The sequence below is a fragment of the Notolepis coatsorum genome (genome assembly GCF_963971535.1).
Source record: "Notolepis coatsorum genome assembly, chromosome: 2".
Lineage (NCBI taxonomy): Eukaryota > Metazoa > Chordata > Actinopteri > Aulopiformes > Paralepididae > Notolepis > Notolepis coatsorum.
In genome coordinates, this window is record NC_140166.1 from 62221965 (window position 1) to 62247355 (window position 25391).

General features: G+C 41.3%; 1 protein-coding gene across 1 annotated transcript in view; it reads left to right on the top strand.

Annotated features, from left to right (window-relative positions):
• Positions 1-25391, top strand: part of mfap1 (microfibril associated protein 1) — a 42130-nt gene that overhangs the window by 11950 nt on the left and 4789 nt on the right. The window contains exons 3-6 of the mRNA XM_084309120.1: positions 10346-10484; positions 10981-11174; positions 22463-22732; positions 24733-24892. Coding sequence (XP_084165246.1) covers positions 10346-10484; positions 10981-11174; positions 22463-22732; positions 24733-24892 — 763 coding nt within the window. The remainder of the gene's footprint in view (positions 1-10345; positions 10485-10980; positions 11175-22462; positions 22733-24732; positions 24893-25391) is intronic.

Consider the following 25391-nt stretch of genomic DNA (forward strand, 5'->3'; position numbering starts at 1 on the left):
CTTTAGAATGTCATAACACTACACTTCCCAGCTCACGCCAGCCCCTGTCAATCATCTGGCTTCTAGTGTCATGTTTCTTTTTTACCGCTATTTTCGGGATCCTATCTCACGGGTGGAACAAACCTGAACCTTATTGCCATAAAATTAGTTTCTCTACCTTTCTGTGAACAACAACAATAACTACAATAATGGCAAGACAACAAAAATAACAAACAGACTCAAAAACAAAATAAAAAATTAAATACAGTCCCCCCCCCCCCCCTCACTAATCTATCACCTAACCCCCCCCCCCCATAGCTCTATCAACCCTGCTCCCCCCTTCTAATCCATATCGTCAGCCCCATACGACAGCCGCCCAAGTCATCCTCCAAGACCACTGTATATGACCCTCAGAGGTCAGTCACAAGTCATACGAGGCAGTCGGGTAAATGGGTATTTTTTTTAAAGTAACAAGTGTTCTGACTGCCGAGGACACAGGCAATAAGCCAGGAAGATGCAGCAATGTGAGGAGAGTACAGTCAGGCAAAAATCTCAATTTAACAAAAAAGGGAACGACCTAGGCAACTACCGTATGAGGCCAACGATATATTGATCTGTCAACCATAATGATTGGCTTCACATATTTACTACCTAATCTAATATTATCCCCCGTTAGAGACACAGGTTCCTAAGGCTGTCTCATCTTTGCTCCACCCTGTATTATACCCCCATTAGTCCCTAAATATTCCTTATGAAAATATAAAAATGAAAGCAACACCAGCAATCTAAAAAACACAAAATACTAATATAGCCCTGGTACAACCACATAAGCAAAACATAATAACTGTGGCCCACATTAAAAGTAGGCCATGTGCTAAAACAACAACAAATTAAACAGGCCTCTTAGCTGAAACATTGTGGAAAAAGAAAGGCTAGCTTGAATGGGCACATGTAGTACACGAGATTAGCTTTGACAAAGAAAAAAATACTTAAATAAACATAGGGCCAGCTTAGCCTGTCGAAATAGCAAACGGTGTCATTACACATACCTGTTGTGTCTATTCGCATATGCCCAGTTAGCTTGTGAAATTGTGTAAAAAAAATTGCCCCTGGTGGGAGTCGTTAGTACTGTTGTATTTGTTCGGTACGCGTCTATACTTTCGACAACAAATTTGTGTTTCCGCGTTCGAGTTTTGCGCTCTGATTGGCCAGGCCATGTGACATGTGCGCCAATCGTGGGACGGCAAGTTCTGCGCCTATTTCCGGGTCGAACAGCCTGCAAACTACCTAACGCCTAGTTCAGGGGTGGCCAACCAGTCAGAGACTAAGAGCCACAAAAATTACTGTGGTATCACAAAGAGCCACACCATATACCAGCGTTTCTCAACCTTTTTTTTCAGTCACGGCACCCTTCATGTGTTTATAGGTCTCACCCTCTGGCCTCTGAAGTTGCTAATGTCTTTTTTATTTGGGCCTCACAGGGTTAAAAGTACCCTGTGAGACCCACGGTTGCAAAATTACAAAATCACTTCTAGCCATTTAAAAAAATAATGTTTATTTAAATTTGTTTAAAGGGGAACTATTTTACTATTTCTTTCACTATTTGGGCACTTTTACACAGTTCCTGTGAGTCTATGGAACACCTAGGTTTTTTTCAAAAAAATAAAAATGCATTGTTTTGTATTTCTAATCAAGTACTCAAAAACCGCATTTTTTCTACCTCAAGATCTTAAGCCTTTTGAGGCTGGGCTCCAACCACTGTGTGGCCTGGTGCCAACTGCCACATCAACTGCCACATTATTATGCAGCTGAGAAATCTCTGACATCACAGATATGCACATTTTCAGATGACTCAGTTCAGTGAGGGTGAATATTGTGAGAGGAGAATTGGAAGAATGCGCCAATATGAGAATTAGAGACATAGATCCTATTAATATAAGTCCACATAGCTAAGAAACGATGGTAAACACTGAAAAAGGCCATTTATAAGATAGTTCCCCTTTAAGCACATGTATAGTCAATTGGTCCTGTTGTTCAGCCTCACAATGCTATTTGATAGTAAATATGTTTATATGTCCCACCCTCTGGCCTCTGAAGTTGCTAATGTCTTTTTAATTTGGGCCTCACAGGGTTAACCTCTTAAGCCCGAGATATACAGTAAAAGTGTATATTTTCAGCATTACAATTGTTTACCAATTATTTTAACTGTTATTAGTGAAATATAAGATTATAGAAATCTCAGGGCATTGAGTCGGAAACCGGCGCATATTGACAGGAGGAAGTGGCACATCCAAAAGTGAGTGTAGTCTTTTGAAGGAAGAGACTCAGGGCACACCAGCCCCTGTCAATCATCTGACTTCTGGATTTACTTTTTTATTTCTCTTATTTTTTGGGATTATCTCCCACAAACCTGAACGTTATTGCCATAAAACAGAACGCAGTTAGTTTCTCTACCTTTCTGTGAACGTCTTGCAAAAAACGGTGTTGCAATATGATGAAAAATGGTGGAGAAATGTACATTATAAAAAAGATGGCAGAATTCAGTACTGTATCTACAAAACCTTCTGTTTAATCATCTTCCCGTTATTAATTTGCTTAGATTTTTCAGGTCTGGTCAATTTTAGCATGGTGTTATTCACAGTCAAAGATCTTTTTTTTTTTAAATAGAATTGATATTCTCCTTTGGTTCATTACAATTTACTCAAGCCTAGTAACAGACACACTATTTCTGACACTGATCCATATATGTCCCTAGATTCAGATACCAAGAACATGCAAATGGACCATTTAAAAAAAATCAATGTTTATTCTACGTCCTTATGGAATGAGTGACATAAAAAAAAAAAAAAGTAAAAAAAAATTATAATAATAATAAAAAAAAAGGTAAAAATGTATGGATGGAAGAGCCGCACATTGACGGGCAAAGAGCCGCATGCGGCTCGCGAGCCGCGGGTTGGCCACCCCTGGCCTAGTTTATCACTGGTTAAGCTTAGTCGACTCTTTCGCAGTTGGTTAAGGTTAGAGTTTGGAATCAGGGCAGGCGTTCTATCGCCATGTTCTAAGACGAACTCTAACCGTAACCAACTTCGAAAGAGCGCCTAAGCTTAACCATCCAAAAACTTGCGGTCCCACGATTGGGCGTACATGTCACATGACCTGGCCAATCAGAGACGCGGAAACACGACTTTGTTGTCGAAAGTATTCAGGCGTTCGGTACGGTACACACTGAAACGGTTCGGTACGGATACGTGTACCTTTACACCCCTAATGACGGGGACCCCTCCTCATCCCGACTAGACTTGTGTTGTGACCTGTGTTCGCGTGTGACTTTCGAATTATTGTAAACACAACATAGTACTGTGATATTCTGATATATATCACATTCTGATATATATTTTTTGTGTAAAATAAATACAAAAATAAAAAACGAAAGATTTTAAATATATATATTTTTTATCAAACCCATTCATTAAGAATCGAATGCCAATGTAACCAACGAAGGTCTGGACGTTTCCTCGGTCAGGGATATTATTTCAGCTGAATTAGCCCATGGCAATCGAATTCAGCGATTCCACCCTCTCTATGACCAAATCAATTGCCGTCCTAATTTCCAACGTAACCTTTCGTCCAAAGCTCTCGAGTAGTTCCTTAATCGTCCTGGCCGATTCAACCGCAGCTTCAGCTATCGGTCTGCGAATGGTCTCAAGGCTCGTTTCGTTCAGTTCGACCGAGGGAGAAACGCTAGCAGACTGCTTCGCTCGCCCCCGGAGTCATCGAACGTTTAGCTGCCATTTCCAATGCTCTCTCTCTCTCTGCTCAAAGATGTGTATACTCGATGTATCTAACAAAATACTATGAAAAATAAAACGGAAATAAATAAAGACTAACGGGTAAAAGTGCAATAAAATAACGTAACTTAGGGAGCCCAGAAGAAACACGCCCTCATCCTATGCCGCTTAGTAGGGGTGGGGGGGAAATCGATATGTAGTAGTAGTATCACGATACTTTGCGTGGCGATACTGTATCGATACAGGGACGGCAAGTATCGATGTTTAATTATTCATAATACATTTTTTCTTTTTGTATAAGGAAGTTGCATTGTTCATTTCAATACCTAGTAATAGTACAGTAGTCCACACACACAGACACACGTGTGCATTCAGTTAAGTTGGAATATGACTGTAATACAAACAGTTCAGTTTGTCAGGTACATGCAACACAGATTACAGTGTTGACATCGGTCTGCTTGAGAAAATACCATACTCACCATATTGCAATATATTTAGTATTGCAATACTATCGTATCGTGACTCGGGTACCGTGATAGTATCGTATCGTGAGGCCTCTGGTGATTCCCACCCCTACCGCTTAGCCACGCCCCGCGGAGCAATTTACATTATAAAAAAGTAACTAGATTTCATTCACGGTTTTTGCTGCCCTGTCAGGGGCACCTGGTGGTACTGAACTCTTCCATTGGAAAGAAGATTTGGCCCGATCCATAGATATGTGACTTGGTCATAATAAGGTCATTTATAGGTCTGATATTCTATATAAATTTTTTGTACACATGATCTCAAGAAGGTACTGAATGAGCTCAGTGGCCATTTTTCACATCTGGTCAATGTTAGCATGGTGTTATTCACCGTCAAAGATGAAAAAGAAAATGTATTTGGTTCATTACAACCTCTTAAGCCCTGGCCATATTTTAGAAAACATACCTAAGTAAATGGAGAATTTCTCCACTTCTACAAGATACAAGATCTTGTATCCAAGACGAGGTCCATTGGCATCTTCTTGGTATCTAGGGACATCTATGGATCTCAGGGAATGTATTCTCAATTTACTAGGGTTGTCTTAAATACTTCGAAGCTTCGTTCGATGGGCACGGGATTCGAATGTGAAAATAAAATTACAATCTTGCAACGGACGTCATACGCCTCATTAACTCCACCTCTCTTTGTTAACTACAACAACCACATGGAGATTCCTCATTAAGTCCTCTGTGTTGAATACAACGTGCTGCTTTTATAAAGCCTCAAATGACGGCTTACAATATTTCATAAAAGCAAAGTGTTTCGTTTGTCTAAGATTTAAAAAAGGTTTAAACTTTACAGCACTGACAATTCTCTATAGTATTTTTTAGTTTTACCTGTGTTTGATAAGACACCCAGTCAGCAGCAGTGTCCCGACCCATATACAAACATGTCTTAACACTTTGGGAGCCAGCCGTGTTTTCCTTTTTACCCCCTTGAATGCCCAAACCCACACCAATGTTAACTTAATATCGCCTAATCTGTGTTTTAAATGATGGCTATGTGTCTATGGCCCGTCGCTTATCAAAAACTCATTTTCCAGTCAACATTGTCAAGGCAGATTGTTTTTTTATCGCTTCATTTCCGTTTGATAGCATTTTGAAAATCACTTGTTTTCGCGGGAAAAAACAACCCATTCTATGATAATCATCTTTTACTGGAATATTCCAGAACGTTGTCATTTGTCGGCCTATTTATGAATCGTTTTCAAATAAACGCTAGATGATCGATAGTATATGTGTGCGCACACTCGTGCCGCGCGCTGATAATCTCTGCTCTTATTTCCTGATGGCTTTTACAGTCAAAACAGCTATATCACATATAGGGGAAACGCTTATATATCCGTGAAAACGAGTCTGATTATCCTAAGACTGATAACATAGATTCCTTACCTGAGGTCAGATGGTATCCAAATGGTTTATTCCAATTTCCGATCGCCATTAGAAAAAATCGCTCATTTGATTGATCCATCGTGTATACAGTAAAACACATATTCGCCGCGGCACCAAGGCTCCAGAATGAACTCTGGTAGACCCCGGTTACATCAGTGAGAAGTAAAATGTGGAGTCAGAAATCCTTTCTCCCATTCACTTTCATTGAGTCCAATCCAAAAGGGTGATTTACCATCTGGGAGATGATGGGGGCGCTTTTTTCCACATCTGAGCGCCGGCGGTGCCTGGATCTCCAACGGTAGGCTCGCTTGATGCAATATGATTTCAGATTGCTAATAAAAAAAGAAGAAAAAAAACAGAAAAATCTCGTGATGGGCATTCAACGGTCGGTGGGTAAACCCGAGAAAAGCCGTGAGTGTAGGGCTGGGCGATAAAACGATAACGATAACTATCGCGATAAATTATTTCCTCGAAATAAACATGAAACGTGGTCGCAAAGTTTCGATATATCGATTTTCCAAGCTTGGATATGAGCACGCACTAACAACCAATCGGTGAAGGAGATGGCCGAGAGCGAAGGAGACCAGGAAGGAGACCCAGCGCTGCACCTCTGGGTAGAGAGGTAGGACTCACTCAACAACAAGGCTTGCTAGGCTAACTAGCTTGCACAGCGACGTTTTATATATTTACGTGCAGAGTATGTGTGCGCTGTGAATTCTGAGGCCACGTTCATAGTAGTGTGGGGTATACAGTGGACGTCGTTTCAATATATTGTGGCGGAAGAGAGTATTTTAGTGTCATATTTATTACATTGCCATGAGATATTCCGCTTGTCGGCTAACTTCTAACGTGCGCGGACTGATGACGACATCAACTCGACTCGAGACATTCGCAGCAGCATAATAAGACAACAGGCTGGCTAGGCTAACTAGCTTGCACGGCGACGTTTTATATATTTATGTGCAGAGTATGTGTGCGCTGTGAATTCTGAGGCCACGTTCATAGTAGTGTGGGGTATACAGTGGACGTCGTTTCAATATATTGTGGCGGAAGAGAGTATTTTAGTGTCATATTTATTACATTGCCATGAGATATTCCGCTTGTCGGCTAACTTCTAACGTGCGCGGACTGATGACGACATCAACTCGACTCGAGACATTCGCAGCAGCATAATAAGTTAATTAAACTTGACATACATTATATCGACGATAATTATCGATATCGAATTATATGAAAATAATTTTATAATTTTATCGCGATAACGTTTTTGGTCATATCGCCCAGCCCTACGTGAGTGGCATTCAAAGTGTTAATAAAACATGCTTAATTAAGTCAAATTCTGCCGTTTGTGTCTATTAACACTTTGAGTGCCACGCCGGGTTTTCCTTTTTACCCCCTTGATGCCACGGTCCACTTCAATGTTAACGTTAATATCGCCTAATCTATGTTTTAAATTATGGCTATGTGTCTAATCTGCCAGTCGCTTATCTAAGAATACTTTTCCAGTCAGTGCTGTCAAGGCAGATTGGTTTTTTATCGCTTCATTTCCGTTTGAGAGCATTTTGAAAAGCACCCGTTTTGAGGTAAAAAACAGTTCATTCTAGACCATTCTGTGATAATCGTCTTTTACTGGAATATTCCAGAACGTTGATATTTGTCGGCCTATTTATGAATCGTTTTCAAATAAACGCTAGATGATCAATATTATACGTGCACGCAAGCACATTCGAGCCGCGCACGGATAATCGCCGTGTTAATTTCCTCTTGGACTTTTACAGTGAAACCGAAAGAGCCCATTTCACAAAACAGCCTATATATCTTCATCAAAATTAGTCTGATTATCCTAACACTGATAACATAGATTCCTTACCTGACATCAGATGGTATCCAACTGGTATATTCCAATTCCTGATCACCATTCGAAAAAAATCGATAAGTGTATGGATCCAACGTGTGTACAGTGCAGTACATGATTCCGCGGGTCTCAGAAGCTCCAGAATTAACTGTGGTAACCCCGGCTGGATCAGTGGACTGGAAAATGTGGAGTACCGGATTTTTTTCCCCATCCATTTTCATTTGAGTCCATTCCAAAATCCCTTATGTCATCTGGGAGACGATGGGGGGCGCTTTTCTCCACATCTGATCGCCAGCGGTCCTTGGGTAGGCTAGGGTAGGCTCGCGTGATGCAATATGATTTCAGATGGCTAAAAAAAAAAAAATCTGAGAAATCTCGTGAGTGGCTTTCAACATAACTATCGGAAACCCGAGATATCTCGTGAGTGGCAGTGAAAGTGTTAACTACATATAAATATTTATATAATTTTTGCTTTATAGACGAAGGTTGCAACATAATTATGTAATGTCATTGGCTGTGTAACAGAGAGCAGCCGCCCAATTAATTAAACCAATCCAATCTACTTTATTTATAGAGCACATTTTAAAACAACAAAGTTGACCAAAGTGCTGTACATGTCCCACAACATAAAAAAAAAAAAAATTTAATATTTTTTTTTATCTCGAAGCTTCGAATTAAAATCTAATCTCGGCCCCGAAGCTTCGAAGGCCAGCCCTACAATTTACGTTACCGGGCCGGGGTTTTATTTCATGTCACAAATAAGTAATGTTGTGTTTCTTTTTCAATTGTAGCCAAGAGTAAAGACCCTAACCCGATCAAAAAGCAGTCGAAGTGTATTTTCGTTTAGCCATGATTTTAACCTCTTAACACTTTCCGTGCCGGAGGTCGGGTGCCCCAGAACCCGTTGCGTGCCAACGCCCACTTCAATGATAGAGATCTCATATTTGCGAACGCATAAACTACATCTTAAATTATGGCTATGTGTATAATATGGCCGTCGCTTATCAATGACTTGTTTGCAGTCAACATTGTCGAAACGGATTGTTTTTTAATCTGTTCATTTCCGTTTTATACCATTTTGAAAAACGCTCGTTTTATGAAAGTTCCAGGAGATTTCAGAAGATTCTGTGATAATCGCCCTTTACTGGAATATACTGGAATACACAAAACGTTGTCATTTTTCGGCCTATTTATGAATCGTTTTCAAATAAACGCTAGATTATCGATAGTATATGTGTACTTATGCACGCTATAGAAGCGGGCTGAAAAATCGATTATCTTATTTCCTGATCCCTGATCTCTGTGAAAAAAGCTCTGATTATCCTAAGACTGGTCAAATAGATTCCTTACCTAAGATCAGATGTTCTCCAAAAAGATTATTCCAATTCCTGATCGCCATTCCAAATATTGATCGCGTTTATTGATCCAACGCTGGGTGGTCGAAATACCGATTCCACGCTGTTCTGAGGCTCCACAATGAATCCGATCGTCTCGCCATGCATTTCATTCAATCCATTCCAAAGGGGTGCAGTACCACAGGGAGAGACGATAGGGGGCGGTATTTTCCCAATGGAGCTCAGAGAGAGTTTGCAGTGGTAACGTGAGGCTAGATTGATGAAATATGAATTCAAATCGCTAATAAATATTAAAAAAAAACGAGATCTCTCATCGTTGGCACTGAACGGTCGGCATGAACAAACGAGATATATCGTCGTTGGCACTCAAAGTGTTAAGCATCGGCCAAAAATGGGGCTATTTGGGTTAAGAGGTTACCGTCTGGCCAGACACATCAGTTTAACCCTTTCCTCTCTGTTCCAGGCTGGCCAGACACATCAGTTTAACCCTTTCCTCTCTGTTCCAGGCTGGCCAGACACATCAGTTTAACCCTTTCCTCTCTGTTCCAGGCTGGCCAGACACATCAGTTTAACCCTTTCCTCTCTGTTCCAGGCTGGCCAGACACATCAGTTTAACCCTTTCCTCTCTGTTCCAGGCTGGCCAGACACATCAGTTTAACCCTTTCCTCTCTGTTCCAGGCTGGCCAGACACATCAGTTTAACCCTTTCCTCTCTGTTCCAGGCTGGCCAGACACATCAGTTTAACCCTTTCCTCTGTTCCAGGCTGACCAGACACATCAGTTTAACCCTTTCCTCTCTGTTCCAGGCTGACCAGACACATCAGTTTAACCCTTTCCTCTCTGTTCCAGGCTGGCCAGACACATCAGTTTAACCCTTTCCTCTCTGTTCCAGGCTGACCAGACACATCAGTTTAACCCTTTCTTCTCTGTTCCAGGCTGGCCAAGACAAATCAGTTTAACCCTTTCCTCCCTGTTCCAGGCTGGCCAAGACACATCAGTTTAACCCTTTCCTCTCTGTTCCAGGCTGGCCAGACACATCAGTTTAACCCTTTCCTCTCTGTTCCAGGCTGACCAGACACATCAGTTTAACCCTTTCCTCTCTGTTCCAGGCTGACCAGACACATCAGTTTAACCCTTTCCTCTCTGTTCCAGGCTGACCAGACACATCAGTTTAACCCTTTCCGCTCTGTTCCAGGCTGACCAGACACATCAGTTTAACCCTTTCTTCTCTGTTCCAGGCTGGCCAGACACATCAGTTTAACCCTTTCCTCCCTGTTCCAGGCTGGCCAGACACATCAGTTTAACCCTTTCCTCTCTGTTCCAGGCTGGCCAGACACATCAGTTTAACCCTTTCCTCTCTGTTCCAGGCTGACCAGACACATCAGTTTAACCCTTTCCTCTCTGTTCCAGGCTGGCCAGACACATCAGTTTAACCCTTTCCTCTCTGTTCCAGGCTGGCCAGACACAGACAGATCGCTGAGCCGGAGCTGCTGGCTGAGAGCAGTGATGATTCAGATGAAGGAACTTGGCACGCAGAGAGAGCAGAGGAGAGCAGTGAGGAGGAAGAGGAGGAGGAGGAAGTAGATGATGAGGTCTGTCTGTCTACCTATATCCGTCCGTCTGTCTGTCTACCTATATCCATCTGTCTGTCTGTCTACCTATATCCGTCTGTCTGTCTGTCTACCTATATCCGTCTGTCTGTCTACCTATATCCATCTGTCTGTCTGTCTACCTATATCCATCTGTCTGTCTGTCTACCTATATCCGTCTGTCTGTCTGTCTACCTATATCCATCCGTCTGTCTGTCTGTCTGTCTACCTATATTTATGTCTGTAAATAAATAATTTATAGAATATAATTTCTTTAATAAACCATTGCAATTAGATTTAGACTACCGGTAGTTTCTTTGCCAAATACATGTTCCACAGATTCAAGGAAGTAAAATATTTGAAAACATACATGATATATAATAATAAAGATGCATAAATATGTATTCCCATTGTATTCTAACAATCCTTATCTATTATCCTTATCCGACGTCATCAATAGATGTCGATATCTCGGACGTGAACTCCGTCTTCTGTTCAGGAAATCGAGCGGCGGCGAGCCATGATGCGTCAGAGAGCGACGGAGAAGAAGACCGACGAGCCGGTGGTGGAGGTGATGGAGGTGGAGGAGGAGGGGAAGTCTGGGGAGGAGTCTGCGTCAGAGTCAGAGTACGAGGAGTACACGGACAGTGAGGACGAGGCGGAACCACGACTCAAACCCGTCTTCATCCGCAAGTAAGAACTAACAACACAACGTAAACCTGTCTTGATCCACAAGTAAGAACTAACAACACAACGTAAACCTGTCTTGATCCACAAGTAAGAACTAACAACACAACGTAAACCTGTCTTGATCCACAAGTAAGAACTAACAACACAACGTAAACCTGTCTTGATCCACAAGTAAGAACTAACAACACAACGTAAACCTGTCTTGATCCACAAGTAAGAACTAACAACACAACGTAAACCTGTCTTGATCCACAAGTAAGAACTAACAACACAACGTAAACCTGTCTTGATCCGCAAGTAAGAACTAACAAACAAAAAAACCTAACTTGGATAGTAATGTACTGGCAAACTATCGACCAATATCTAACCTACCATTCATTAGTAAAGTACTTGAAAAGATGGTTTCAGGTCAAATTAATTCCTTTCTTGAAGAAAACAACATCTTAGAAGAATTTCAATCGGGATTCAGAAAATATCATAGCACTGAAACTGCCTTCACCAAAATAATCAGTGACCTCAGACTAAACTCTCACGAGAATAAGGTCTCCATCCTTATCCTGCTAGATCTCAGTGCAGCATTCGATACAATCGATCACGATATTCTAATCAATCGTCTTGAAAACCTTGTCGGTTTCTCAGACTATGTGCTAAGCTGGTTTAAAACATACATCATAGGGAGGAAATTCTATGTTAAACTAGGAGGCCACATGTCTGAGATATATGACACCAACTATGGAGTTGCACAAGGGAGTTGCTTAGGTCCTTTAATAATAATAATAATAAGGCTGGGTAGCGCAGCGGTCTAAGCGCCTGCCTACCACCACAGAGACACTGGTATCGAATCCAGCTGTCAGCGGTACCTCCGGCTTGGTCGGTCATCCATACCAACACAATTGGCAGTGTTAGAGGGTGGTAAGCCGGTGGGGTGTGTATCCTGGTCGTTGTAAACAGCGACTCCTACAGGTCGGTCAGGGTGCTTGCTCAGCGAGGGAGGGAACTGGGGGAAGTAGTGTGATCCTCCCACGCGTTACGCTCCCCCAATGAGAGTCCTCGCTGTCGGGTGAAAAGAAGCGGTTGGCTGACTCCGCATGTATCGGAGGAGACATGTGATAGTCTTCAACCCTCCCTAGACCGGCAAGTGGGGGGCAAATGCGCGCAACAACCAGGAAGGGAGGGGGGAATTGGCATAACGACTCAATTGGGATGGGAGACGTATACAGAAAAAGTAGAGAAAGTAGATACAAAAATATATATATAATAATAATAATACATTTAATTTGTAACGCACCCTACATTCATGAGAATCTTAGAGTGCTACAGAGTTAAAAGAATAACATAAAAATATATTTATAAAAAAGGAGAACACAGCAGAACAACATATGATAAGACATAAAAAACTAATAAAAGGCCTTTGTAAAAAGGTAGGTCTTGAGTCCACGTTTAAACATGCCAACAGTTTGTGGTGCTCTCTCTTCTCCCTTTACATGTTACCGCTGGGTGATATCATCAGAGAACATAATGTAGGTTTCCATAGCTATGCGGATGATACACAACTGTACATATCTGCTGAACCAAATGATACAGCGATTAACTCCATTACAGACTGCTTTAATATTGGCAATAAATATTAACAAAGTGACACCGTTCTTCCATCTCCGAAATATAGCAAAAGTACGACCATTTATTAATCAAAACAATGCTGGTTCCCCTGAATGATACTGGGGCCATGCAAAATAAATAGTTTCGGTTGCCGACGACCCTGCCGATTTATGTGCAACCCAAATGTATTTTATGAGTTTGTAAAAAAAAACTAACATTTGATTAAATCTTAGTAAAAAAAAGTGCAGTCCATGTCAATAATGAGAATATATAAAAAGCAAGTATTTCACAATATTTGCACAGCTCTCTGATGTCAGGATATTTAGTGAGTAGTATTTAGGGGTGTCATTTTTAATACTACTACCTTTGTACATTGTACTTTTGTAGTACAGTGTCTTTGTATTTTAACCTTTTAGTATATGGATATTTTAACCTTTAGTATATGGATATTAAACATGCTGGCAGAGTACCGTACATGCATCCATGTTGTCGTGAAAAAAAAATAATAAAAAAAAAAAAAATATATATATATTTTTTTAAGATTCCCTACCTCTACCCATGGCCTTAACTGACAACCAACAGGAACCAAACAATTTATTTTGTTACGCCTGACTCAAAGAATAAGCTCAGAATTGGCACAAATATAACACTATGTCCAGGTGAACCTTTGTCTATGTACCTTTAGAGGGTTAAAATATAACACTATGTCCAGGTGAACCTTTGTCCATTGTAGCTTTAGAGGGTTAAAATATAACACTATGTCCAGGAGAACCTTTGTCCATTGTAGCTTTAGAGGGTTAAAATATAACACTATGTCCAGGAGAACCTTTGTCCATTGTAGCTTTAGAGGGTTAAAATATAACACTATGTCCAGGAGAACCTTTGTCCATTGTAGCTTTAGAGGGTTAAAATATAACACTATGTCCAGGAGAACCTTTGTCCATTGTAGCTTTAGAGGGTTAAAAAACTTAAAATATAACACTATGTCCAGGTGAACCTTTTAGAGCAGTGCTTCTCAAACTTTTTCTGTCGGGCCCCCCTTTGGCGGACGAAAATATTTTGGGCCCCCTCGCCCCAACAAAATAGTCATGAAATGGGCCATGTTTAAATTTATTGAAATAACACCAATATCGTGACCTTTCAAATTGTGCAACCACTTGTCAACATGTCCAAATGACTACAGACCGGTGGCACTCACCTCTGTGGTCATGAAATGTTTCGAGAGGCTGGTCAAGGACCACATTTGTGCCTTTCTCCCCAGTGATATGGACCCTATGCAATTTGCATACAGGACAAACAGGTCCACTGACGACGCGGTCTCCCAGGTACTGCACAGCACTCTCTCCCACCTTGACCGTCAGAAGGGGGGCTATGTGAGACTGTTGTTCATTGACTACAGCTCAGCGTTCAACACCATAGTCCCCACCAGACTGGTGGACAAGCTGATCGAGCTAGGTCTGAGCTCCGCCCTGAGCGCCTGGGTACTGGACTTTCTGAGTGAAAGACCCCAGGCGGTCAGGGTGGGGGGTCAGACCTCCAACACCATCACCCTGAGCATCGGGTCCCCCCAGGGCTGTGTTCTAAGCCCCCTGCTGTACTCACTCTACACACACGATTGTGTGGCCAAGTTCAGCTCCAACTCCATAGTGAAGTTCGCAGACGACACGGTGGTGGTGGGGCTGATCTCGGACAACGACGAGAAGGCCTACCGGGAGGAGGTTGAGGTACTGGAACGTTGGTGCCAGGACAACAGCCTGCTCCTGAACATTGGTAAAACCAAGGAGCTGATCGTGGATTATAGGAGAGGACAGCAGGAGACACACACACCACTGATGATTAACGGGGCTACCGTGGACAGGGTGAGCAGCTTCAAGTACCTGGGGGTCCACATCTCAGAGGATCTGACATGGTCAACACACATAGACACAGTAGTAAAGAAAGCGAAGCAGCGCCTCTACCGCCTGAGACAGTTAAGGAAGTTCAGAGTATCGGGGAAGATACTCCAGTCCTTCTACTCAGGAGCTGTAGAGAGCATCTTGACCGGAAACATCACTGCCTGGTATGGGAACAGCACGGCACAGGACAAGAAGGCCCTACAGAGAGTGGTGCGCTCAGCCGAGCGTACCACGGGTATTGCGCTACCTCCCCTGCAGGCTCTATACAACAAGAGGTGCAAATCCAGAGCCTGCAGGATAATGAAAGACCCCCACCACCCCAATAACAGCCTGTTCCAGCTGCTGAGGTCAGGCAGACGCCTGCGAACCCCAGCTACTAGGACGGAGAGGCTTAGGCTAAGCTTCTTCCCCCAGGCCATCAGAGCCTTGAACAATGAACATTGAGAGACACAGAAACTGAACTATCCACACACAAGCACACACAAGCACATACACGACACGCACGCTGAGCACGCTCACACACTAGCAGCCACTTTAACACTCATGCCGCACACACGCACACTTATGGCCAGAGGAAAGGCCACTTTAAATTAGTATAACATCAGGAACAGTGTATTGCACTACTAAAGCTACCTAGCATGTCCTATATGCTCTGTAAATACTATGTACAGATACCGAGATGGCACACCATGTACCTGTTTATTGCACTGTTGTTTTTATTGGATTCTATTATATGTTGTACCACTGTATTTTTATTGGATCCTATTATATGTTGTACCACTGTATTGCACATCGTCGCGGGCAAGACCAGCCGCATTTCATTGTATACCTGTATGCCGTGACAATTAAAACTCTTGACTTGACACTTTACAACTGTGCAATTGTGCAACAACATAACAATACACTCAAAGACTGTGCTTTTTCAAAAATAAAGACATCTTGTAACATTGCAATACAATTCAATGGACACTCAAGACTGCTTTTTCAAAGATACAGACATCTTGTAACATTGCAATACAATTCAATGGACACTCAAGACTGCTTTAAAAAAAATAGAGACATCTTGTAACATTGCAATACAATTCAATGGACACTCAACACTGCTTTTTAAAAAATAGAGACATCTTGTAACATTGCAATACAATTCAATGGACACTCAAGACTGCTTTAAAAAAATAGAGACATCTTGTAACATTGCAATACAATTCAATGGACACTCAACACTGCTTTTTAAAAAATAGAGACATCTTGTAACATTGCAATACAATTCAATGGACACTCAACACTGCTTTTAATTTTTTTTAGACATCTTGTAACATTGCAATACAATTCAATGGACACTCAAGACTGCTTTAAAAAAAATAGAGACATCTTGTAACATTGCAATACAATTCAAGGACACTGCTTTTTAAAAGCGGTGTCAAAAACTTGTGAACAAACTTGTGAAAGAACTTGTGAAAGAAGGTGCATTGCAATACAATTCAAGGACACTGCTTTTTTTTTTAGATAGAAAACTTTGTGAAAAACTTGTGAAAACTTGTGAAAGAACTTGTGAAATAAGTTGCAGTACATTGCAATACAATTCAAGGACACTGCTTTTTAAAAGCAGTGTCAAAAACTTGTGAACAAACTTGTGAAAAACTTGTGAAAGAAGTTGCAGTGCATTGCAATACAATTCAAGGACACTGCTTTTTAAAAGCAGTGTCAAAAACTTGTGAAAAACTTGTGAAAGAAGTTGCAGTACATTGCAATCCACTTCAAGGACACTGCTTTTTAAAAGCAGTGTCAAAAACTTGTGAAAAACTTGTGAAAAAACTTGTGAAAGAAGTTGCAGTGCATTGCAATACTGATTTTTTTTTTAAATAGATAAAAAACGTTGTGAAAAAACTTGTGAAAAACAGTGGAGTTGCTCAGTGGCCAATGGTGTCAGACTGTGGTTGTAACTGGGCAGCTCCCAGGTATGAATGGAACTGTGTGAATGTGAAGCAGGGCGTAGCTGAAAAAGAGCATCTGTGCTCAGCGAACCTACCATGGGTAAATAAAGGTTAAACAACAGCATTAGTGGCTGCAATGAGCCTGTTTTGAACTGCACATCTTTTCAAACCGAGGTTGCAGGCTTGATACTGCCACTCTCAAGTCATGCTCAATGTTGAGCTTAGACCTGTGCTTTGTCTTCAGTGAAGCAACAGCTGAAAATCCAATCTCACAGAGATAGGATGTGGCGAATGGAAGAAGGATGCCCACAGCCCTCCGCCCTATGACTGGATGGTCCCTCTCCACACCAAGCCAGAATTCACTCAGTGTCTGAGCTGTAAACCTCAGCCTCAGGGTGGAGTCAGAGGTCATTTAGAGATGAGTTGCTCCTCTTCAGCAGAGCTGAAATCGGCAGGTGCTGCAGATGGAGATACTTTATTTGTAATTAATTGCAAATTAAACACAAAAAAATTCTGTTTTACAACAATCCATTCCAGCTAGATAGTAGCTTATTATTATTATTATTATTATTATTATTATTATTATTATTATTATTATTATTATTATTATTATTATTATTATTATTATATAATGTACAACATAAACAAATGTCATAATTAGTCAGTCAATAACATAAAATACCAACCTGCTGCATTGAATGGATCCACCACCCAGTCATACTGAGCACTGTTGTTAGGGAAGTATTTTAAAAAGAATCCTCTCAGGGAAGAGATGTGCTGCCTGAGACAGGGGATCACTGTGGTGACTTGAGAAACACTGCTTTCAGCAAACTCAGTCAGGTTCTCAAAGGCATCAGTCTGTTGTTCATCAAGGCGCCTGCCCCACTGTCTCCAGCTTTCGACTGGATGCAGTGATCTTGTTTGCCAGGTCAGGTAGGTATTTATCTTTGCCTTGAATTGAATTGAATAGAATACTTTATTTAGATGTTTGCAGAAAAAAAATCACATGACAGTAAGTACAAGGTCAACTAAATAGGATTTAAAAACCCCAAGAAAGCCAATGGCTTGTTTCAATTGGGGTCCTTTTGTAATCAATGCATATTACATTTAGTGACAAACAGACAGACACTACTAAACAGAACAGCATACAGTTTAGAGTAGACATGACAGATACTAGAAGACAAAAAATATCAACATACCTTGAAGCTTAAGGTTTAATTCATTCAGCTTTCCAAAGACATCGCTGAGATAGGCCAGTTTCATGAGAAATTGTTCATCATTGAACTTGCTTGCAGCTTCTTTCATGCTCTCCTCCTCCAAGAACACCCGAATCTCCTCTCGTAGTTCGAAGACTCGCGACAACACCTTCCCTCGCGAGAGCCACCTTGCCTCGCTGTGAAACAGCACCGCAGAATGGTCAGCTCCCATCTCCTCACACAGCGCAGAGAACAGGCGCGCTTTCAGGGGTCGGGTTTTGATGAAATTCACCACGTTTATAACATCTGTCAAAACCTCATTCAGCTCAGGGCTAAGCTGTCTTGACGCTAGCGCCTCTCTGTGAATGACACAGTGCGTCCATTGCGCATTTGGCGAGACCCCCTTGATGAGCGCCTGTAGCCCCCTCTTTTTCCCTGCCATGGCCTGCGCACCGTCAGAACAAAATCCCACACAGTTCTCCCATTTCAGTCCATGTTCTGTCAGGTAACTGTCAATCATTTTGAACAGCTGTCGCTCTGTTTTTGATATATTTGCAAAACAGCAGATCCTCACTCAGTGACTGTGAATTTACAAATCGAACATAGCAAATAAGCAAACAGTCTTTATTGCTGTCAGTGGCCTCATCCACTTGTATTGCAAAACGTTTGTTTTTCAGTGACTCCGTGAGTTGTTCTTCCAGATCATTCGAAATGTCACATATACGTCTTGCAATGGTGTCATTGGACAGGGTTAGGGGGGGATACACTTCAATTTTGCGGCGGTTGTCTCATCAATTATTGTTGAAACCATATCAAGAGCAGCGGGGAGGATGAGATCCTCAGCTATCGTGTGGTTTCTTACACTTGGCGATTCTATATGCGACCTTGTATGATGCCAGTTGTGCTTTGCTGTTCACTGATGCAGCTTTTACCATTTGCGTCTCCTGCTTACGGTATTCCTCGAGTTTTCTCTTAAAGAAGTCGAGTGGCTTCTTGACGTGACTGCGATGTGATGTCTCAATGTGTCTTCTCAGTTTGCTGGGTTTCATGCTATCAGCTGCGAGGGTTTTCTGACATAGAACACACAGGGGTCTCTCCTCACCTCCCACCATATTCGCTGTGAAGCCAAGAGCGAGATATGCCTCGTCATATTTTCTCGACTTTTGTTTAGTACCTGTCAAAAATGCCTCCATTCTGTTCACTGACAAAACAGCTTTTTCCTTTTACTACCGCCTTGCCAAGCGCGGGGAGCTGAATGAAACCAGAGCGAGAGCGAGGGGGCATGACCGCGCACTTTGTTTTATGGGTGTGCGTTCAGCACATAAAACCCGCGTAAAAACACACATTTCTCCCGGTCGCTCACGCCCCCCCTGTCATGCCTCTGCGCCCCCCACTTTGAGAAACACTGCTTTAGAGGGTTAAAATATAACACTATGTCCAGGAGAACCTTTGTCTATGTAGCTTTAGAGGGTTAGAATATAACACTATGTCCAGGTGAACCTTTGTCTATGTAGCTTTAGAGGGTTAAAATATAACACTATGTCCAGGTGAACCTATGTCTATGTAGCTTTAGAGGGTTAAAATATAACACGATGTAGCTTTAGAGTGTTAAAATTAGGGCTGTCAGTTTATCGTGTTAATTAGATAAATTAATTACACAGCAAATTATCGCGTTATGAACATTAACTCAATGTATTTAAAAAAAAACGTTTAAGTTTTATATAAAAAAAATAATTATCTCATTCATTCCATAAGAACGTAGAATAACTTTTTTTTACATGGTCCATTTGCATGTTCTTGGTATCTGATTCTAGGGACATCTATGGATCTCTGGGAATATATTCCCAGTGTCAGAAATACTGTGTCTGTTACTAGGCTTGAGTAAATTGTAATGAACCAAATGAGAATATCAATTCAATTTTTTTTAATCTTTGACTGTGAATAAAAAATAAAAAAAACTACTGAATTCTGTCATCCGGACACATGCAATTTGAAATATGATTATAGAATATATAATATCAGGCCTAAAATGGTTGTGATTAAAATGCAATTAATTAGATTAATTCATTACAAATCCTGTAATTAATTAGATAAAAAAATTTAATCACCTGACGGCACTAGTTAAAATATAACACTATCCATCAGTAGGGCTGACCTAAGCTTTTTTTGGCCGTCGAAGCTTCTGGGCCCAAGAAACAATTTTTAAATTTGATCTTATGTTGTGGGACTTGTTGTTTTTAAATGTGCTCTATAAATAAAGTGGATTGGATTAATTAATTAAATTAATTATTAGTCGGGAGCTGTAATTATGTATTACATTACATAATTATGTTGCAACCTTCATCTATAAAGCAAACTTATAATATTTATATGTAGTTAATAGAGACAAAGGCAGAATTCGACTTAATTTTTTATTAAGACATGTTTTTATATGGGTCGGGACACTATAAAAAATACTATTGTCAGAATTGTCAGTGCTGTAAAGTTTAAACCTTTTTAAATCTTAGACACACGAAACACTTTGCTTTTATGAAATATTGTAAGCCGTCATTTGAGGCTTTATAAAAGCAGCACAATGAACACACATCTGTCAGTGCCGAGTCCGACCTCATCTTAAATAACAAACGGCATTGCTTGTTGTAGTTAACAAAGAGAGGCAGAGTTGATGAGGCGTATGACGTTCGTTGCATTGGAGGCGCAAGTTTTTGCAGGTGGGAGGGGGGATAAAAACAATTTCTTTTAATGTTAGAATTTTATTTTCCCGTTCGAATCCCGTGCCCATCGAACGAAGCTTTGAAGTATTTAAGACAGTCCTAATATCCAGGTGAACCTTTGTCTATGTAGCTTTAGAGGGTTAAACCTGTTTTCATCCAAGTAACAACATCACACACACACACACACACACTGAAGGCTGTTAATACAAAAACAAAGAAATGATCACGGCTTATAACAGTGTTTGTTTTGTTGCGTAGGAAGGACATGGTGCGTTTGTTTTATTGCTCAGAAGGACAGGTAGGGCTGGGCGATATGGCCAAAAATGATATCGTGATAACGATATCGATAACAATATCATATCACTCGATATCGATAATTATCGATATTGTTATAAATTATTATTATAATTTTTTTTCTTTTAAACAACAGATGTATGTTTATTTTGCAGCAATTCTTTGTCGTTGCCGCCATCTTTAGTGTTACATCCCCTCACACTCCAGTTCTCAGGCTGCAGCTGGTTTGAAAGCGAAAGTAAACACCAGGGCTGTGGCACCAGGGGAGTTGGAACAGTTCTGGCTCTGCTAGTTTCTTTTCTATCTTTTGGCGCTTTTTTGGTGGACAAACCACCGCACATGTGCACCGTGACTCGCGACTGGAGACTAGCTCTGCTAGCACACATAGCCTACTGTGTACAGACGGTTTCAAACTGCATTTTAAATTAGAAAGCAAACAAAATAAATGGACGAGAAAAATAAATCTCAATTTGGTCAGTATTGTCATTTGGACAAGCAAAGCCATTACTTTAAGTTGCAGGCAAGAAAGACAAGTCTGTCCACTGTCTCTGGTTTTAAAACTGCCCTGTTGCAGATAAAAAAAAAAGAATAATAATAATTTAAAAAAAATCGATATTTTTTTTCGATGTTTTCCCCCCCCGATATCGATTATTAACACTTTGAGTGCCACGCCGGGTTTTCCTTTTTACCCCCTTGATGCCACGGTCCACTTCAATGTTAACGTTAATATCGCCTAATCTATGTTTTAAATTATGGCTGTGTCTAATCTGCCCGTCGCTTATCAAAGACTGCTTTTCCAGTCAGTGCTGTCAAGGCAGATTGGTTTTTTATCACTTCATTTTCATTTCAGAGCATTTAGAAAAGCACCCGTTTTGAGATAAAAAACTGTTCATTCTGGACCATTCTATGATAATCGTATTTTACTGGAATATTCCAGACCGTTGATATTCGTCTGCCTATTTATGAATCGTTTTCAAATAAACGCTAGATGATCAATATTATACGTGCACGCAAGCACATTCGGGCCGCGCACGGATAATCGCCGTGTTCATTTCCTCTTCGACTTTTACATTGAAACCGAAAGAGCCCATTTCACAAAACAGCCTATATCTTCATCAAAATTAGTCTGATTATCCTAACACTGATAACATAGATTCCTTACCTGACATCAGATGGTATCCAACTGGTATATTCCAATTCCTGATCACCATTCAAAAAAATCGATAAGTGTATTGATCCAACGTGTGTACAGTGCAGTACATGAATCCGAGGGCTCAGAGCCCACTGAATGAACGCTGGTACTCCGGCTGCATCAGTGGACTGGAAAATGTGGAGTACCGGATTTTTTCCCCCATCCATTTTCATTGAGTCCATTCCAAAATCCCTTATGTCATCTGGGAGACGATAGGGGGCGCTTTTTTCCACATATGATCGCCGGCGCGGCTCGGGTATACTCGGGTAGGCTCGCGTGATGCAATATGATTTCAGATCGCTAAAAAAGAAAAAAAAATCCGGGAAATCTCGTGAGTGGCTTTCAACCACGTATTAATAAACCCGAGATATCTCGGTGTGTGGCAGTGAAAGTGTTAAAATATATCGCGATAATTATCGTTATATCGCCAAGCCCTAAGGACAGGGTGTGTTTGTTTTGTTGCTTAGGAAGGACAGGGTGACTGTGGCAGAGCGTGAGGCAGAGGAGGAGCATCAGAGGGAGTTGGAGGTGGAGCTGAAGCAGCAGATGGAGGTGAGGCGTCGCTACACCCTGAAGATTGTGGAGGAAGAGGCCAAGAAGGAGTTTGAAGAGAACCGCCGGACGCTGCTGGCTCTGGAGGCCCTGGACACTGATGGAGAGAATGAAGAAGAAGAGTATGAGTCCTGGAAGGTCCGAGAACTCAAACGCATCAAGAGAGACCGCGAGGCGCGAGAAGCGTGAGTACTTCTGCTCAGTTTCCTCTCAATACATTTACATAGAAGTGTATAGGTTTTTGGTCTTATAAGTAGGTTTGGGGGGTATGACGGTATTACGGTATACCAGGATATTTCGAAATCCCGCCGGTATGATTCTCAATACCGTGACGTCACAGACTGCTATTACACTGACACGGAGTTGATTGTAGTGCACAGCACGCGCCAGCAGAGGGTTATGTGGCTATCTTTGAGAGCTAACGGTAGTACCTGGCTGCAGGCTGGCTAACTAACGTGGCTATCGTTGGGATCTAACGGTAGTACCTGGCTGCAGGCTGGCTAACTAACGTGGCTATCGTTGGGAGCTAACGGTAGTACCTGGCTTCAGGCTGGCTAACTAACGTGGCTATCGTTGGGAGCTAACGGTAGTACCTGGCTGCAGGCTGGCTAACTAACGTGGCTATCGTTGGGAGCTAACGGTAGTACCTGGCTGCAGGCTGGCTAACTAACGTGGCTATCGTTGGGAGCTAACGGTAGTACCTGGCTGCAGGCTGGCTAACTAACGTGGCTATCGTTCTGTGATTTGTTTACTTGGTAACACGGGTTGCTAAGGAATTTAGGTTTGAGGTTGAAGAAAGTGCACTTTTAGGTTGAAAGAACGGCCCTAATGTCAAAGTGTTTCAAGCAAGGTATGACGGTATGAAAAAAATTATACCGCCCAAGCCTACTTATAAGCCTTTTTCTACCACACTGCTATTACTATACTGTTACTACTGCTACTGCTGCTATTATTACTACTACTGCTGCTACTGCTGCTACTGCTGCTACTACTGCTGCTACTGCTACTACTACTACTACTACTACTACTACTACTAGTACTACTACTACTGCTGCTACTACTACTACTACTGCTGCTGCTGCTGCTGCTACTACTGCTGCTACTACTACTACTACTGCTACTCCTACTCCTACTACTATTACTACTACTACTACTGCTACTGCTGCTATTATTACTACTACTGCTGCTACTGCTGCTATTATTACTACTACTGCTGCTACTGCTGCTACTATTACTACTACTGCTGCTACTATTACTACTACTATTACTACTACTACTACTACTGCTGCTACTACTACTACTACTACTACTACTACTGCTGCTGCTACTCCTACTACTATTACTACTACTACTGTGCTATTCCTACTACTGCTGCTGCTGCTACTACTGCTGCTACTACTACTACTGCTACTCCTACTCCTACTACTATTACTACTACTACTGCTGCTACTACTACTACTACTATTACTACTACTGCTACTGCTGCTACTACTACTACTGCTACTCCTACTACTACTACTACTATTGCTACTACTACTACTACTACTACTACTACTACTACTACTACTACTACTACTGCTATTACTACTGCTGCTACTGCTACTATTACTACTACTGCTACTATTACTACTGCTGCTACTGCTACTACTGCTACTACTACTACTGCTGCTACTACTACTACTGCTGCTACTACTACTACTATTAATTAGTAAGGTTATAGAGTTATAGGATTATAGAGTTATAGGTTTGTAGAGTTATAGAGCAATAGGGTTAGGATTCTAGGATTGGGTCTCATGAAAGGCGCTATATAAATCAAAGAAATTATTAGTATTACTACTACTATTACTATTACTACTATTAATTAGTAAGGTTATAGAGTTATAGGATTATATAGTTATAGGGTTGTAGAGTTATATGATTATATAGTTATAGGGTTGTAGAGTTATAGACCTATAGGGTTAGGATTCTAGGATTTGGTCTCATGAAAGGCGCTATATAAATCAGACATTAGTATTACTACTGCTACTACTACTACTATTACTACTACTACTACTACTATTAATTTGTAAGGTTATAGAGTTATAGGATTATATAGTTATAGGGTTGTAGAGTTATAGAGCTATATGGCTAGGATTCTAGGATTGGGTTAATTGAAATGGAACTCATAGTTGTTTGTGTTCTTCAGCATGGAGAGGGAGAAGGCGGAGATCGACCGGTTCCACAGTCTGACGGAGGAGGAGAGAAGGGCGGAGCTTCGTAATAGTGGCAAAGTCATCACCAACAAAGCCTCCAAGGGAAAATACAAGTTCCTCCAGAAGTATTACCACCGAGGAGCCTTCTTCATGGTGAGTATAAACCTATATTTAAAGCTACAGTATGTAATATTTATAAATACAAGTTCTTCTAGAAGTATTACCACAGAGGAGCCTTCTTCACGGTGAGTATCGTGGTGAGAGGCACTGGAGCAACCTATAACACAGCAACTACAAAACGACTTGCTACTAAACGCACACATTCAGAGAAAATCATTAATTGTGATGTGATTATATATTCACATCGCATCCGTCGGTTGTGTGATGGTAAAGGGTTAACCTTCTGTCGTGTGGCAGTGAAAGGGTTAAGGGAGAAGGATTTTCTAAATAGGTTCCACACTTTAATTGAGTGTATGAACAACCGGATTAGAGGTAAAGCTAGACATAGGCTGTGTGAAAGGAAGTTTAGCGCACAATAAGGCTGCTAAGGAGGTGGATTCAACAGACGCCCCTTCCAGAATTGTCCACCAGGGGGCTGTGGCCTTGCTCTTTACCCAATATAGTAATGACCTTATGTTTGCTGCCCAATAAT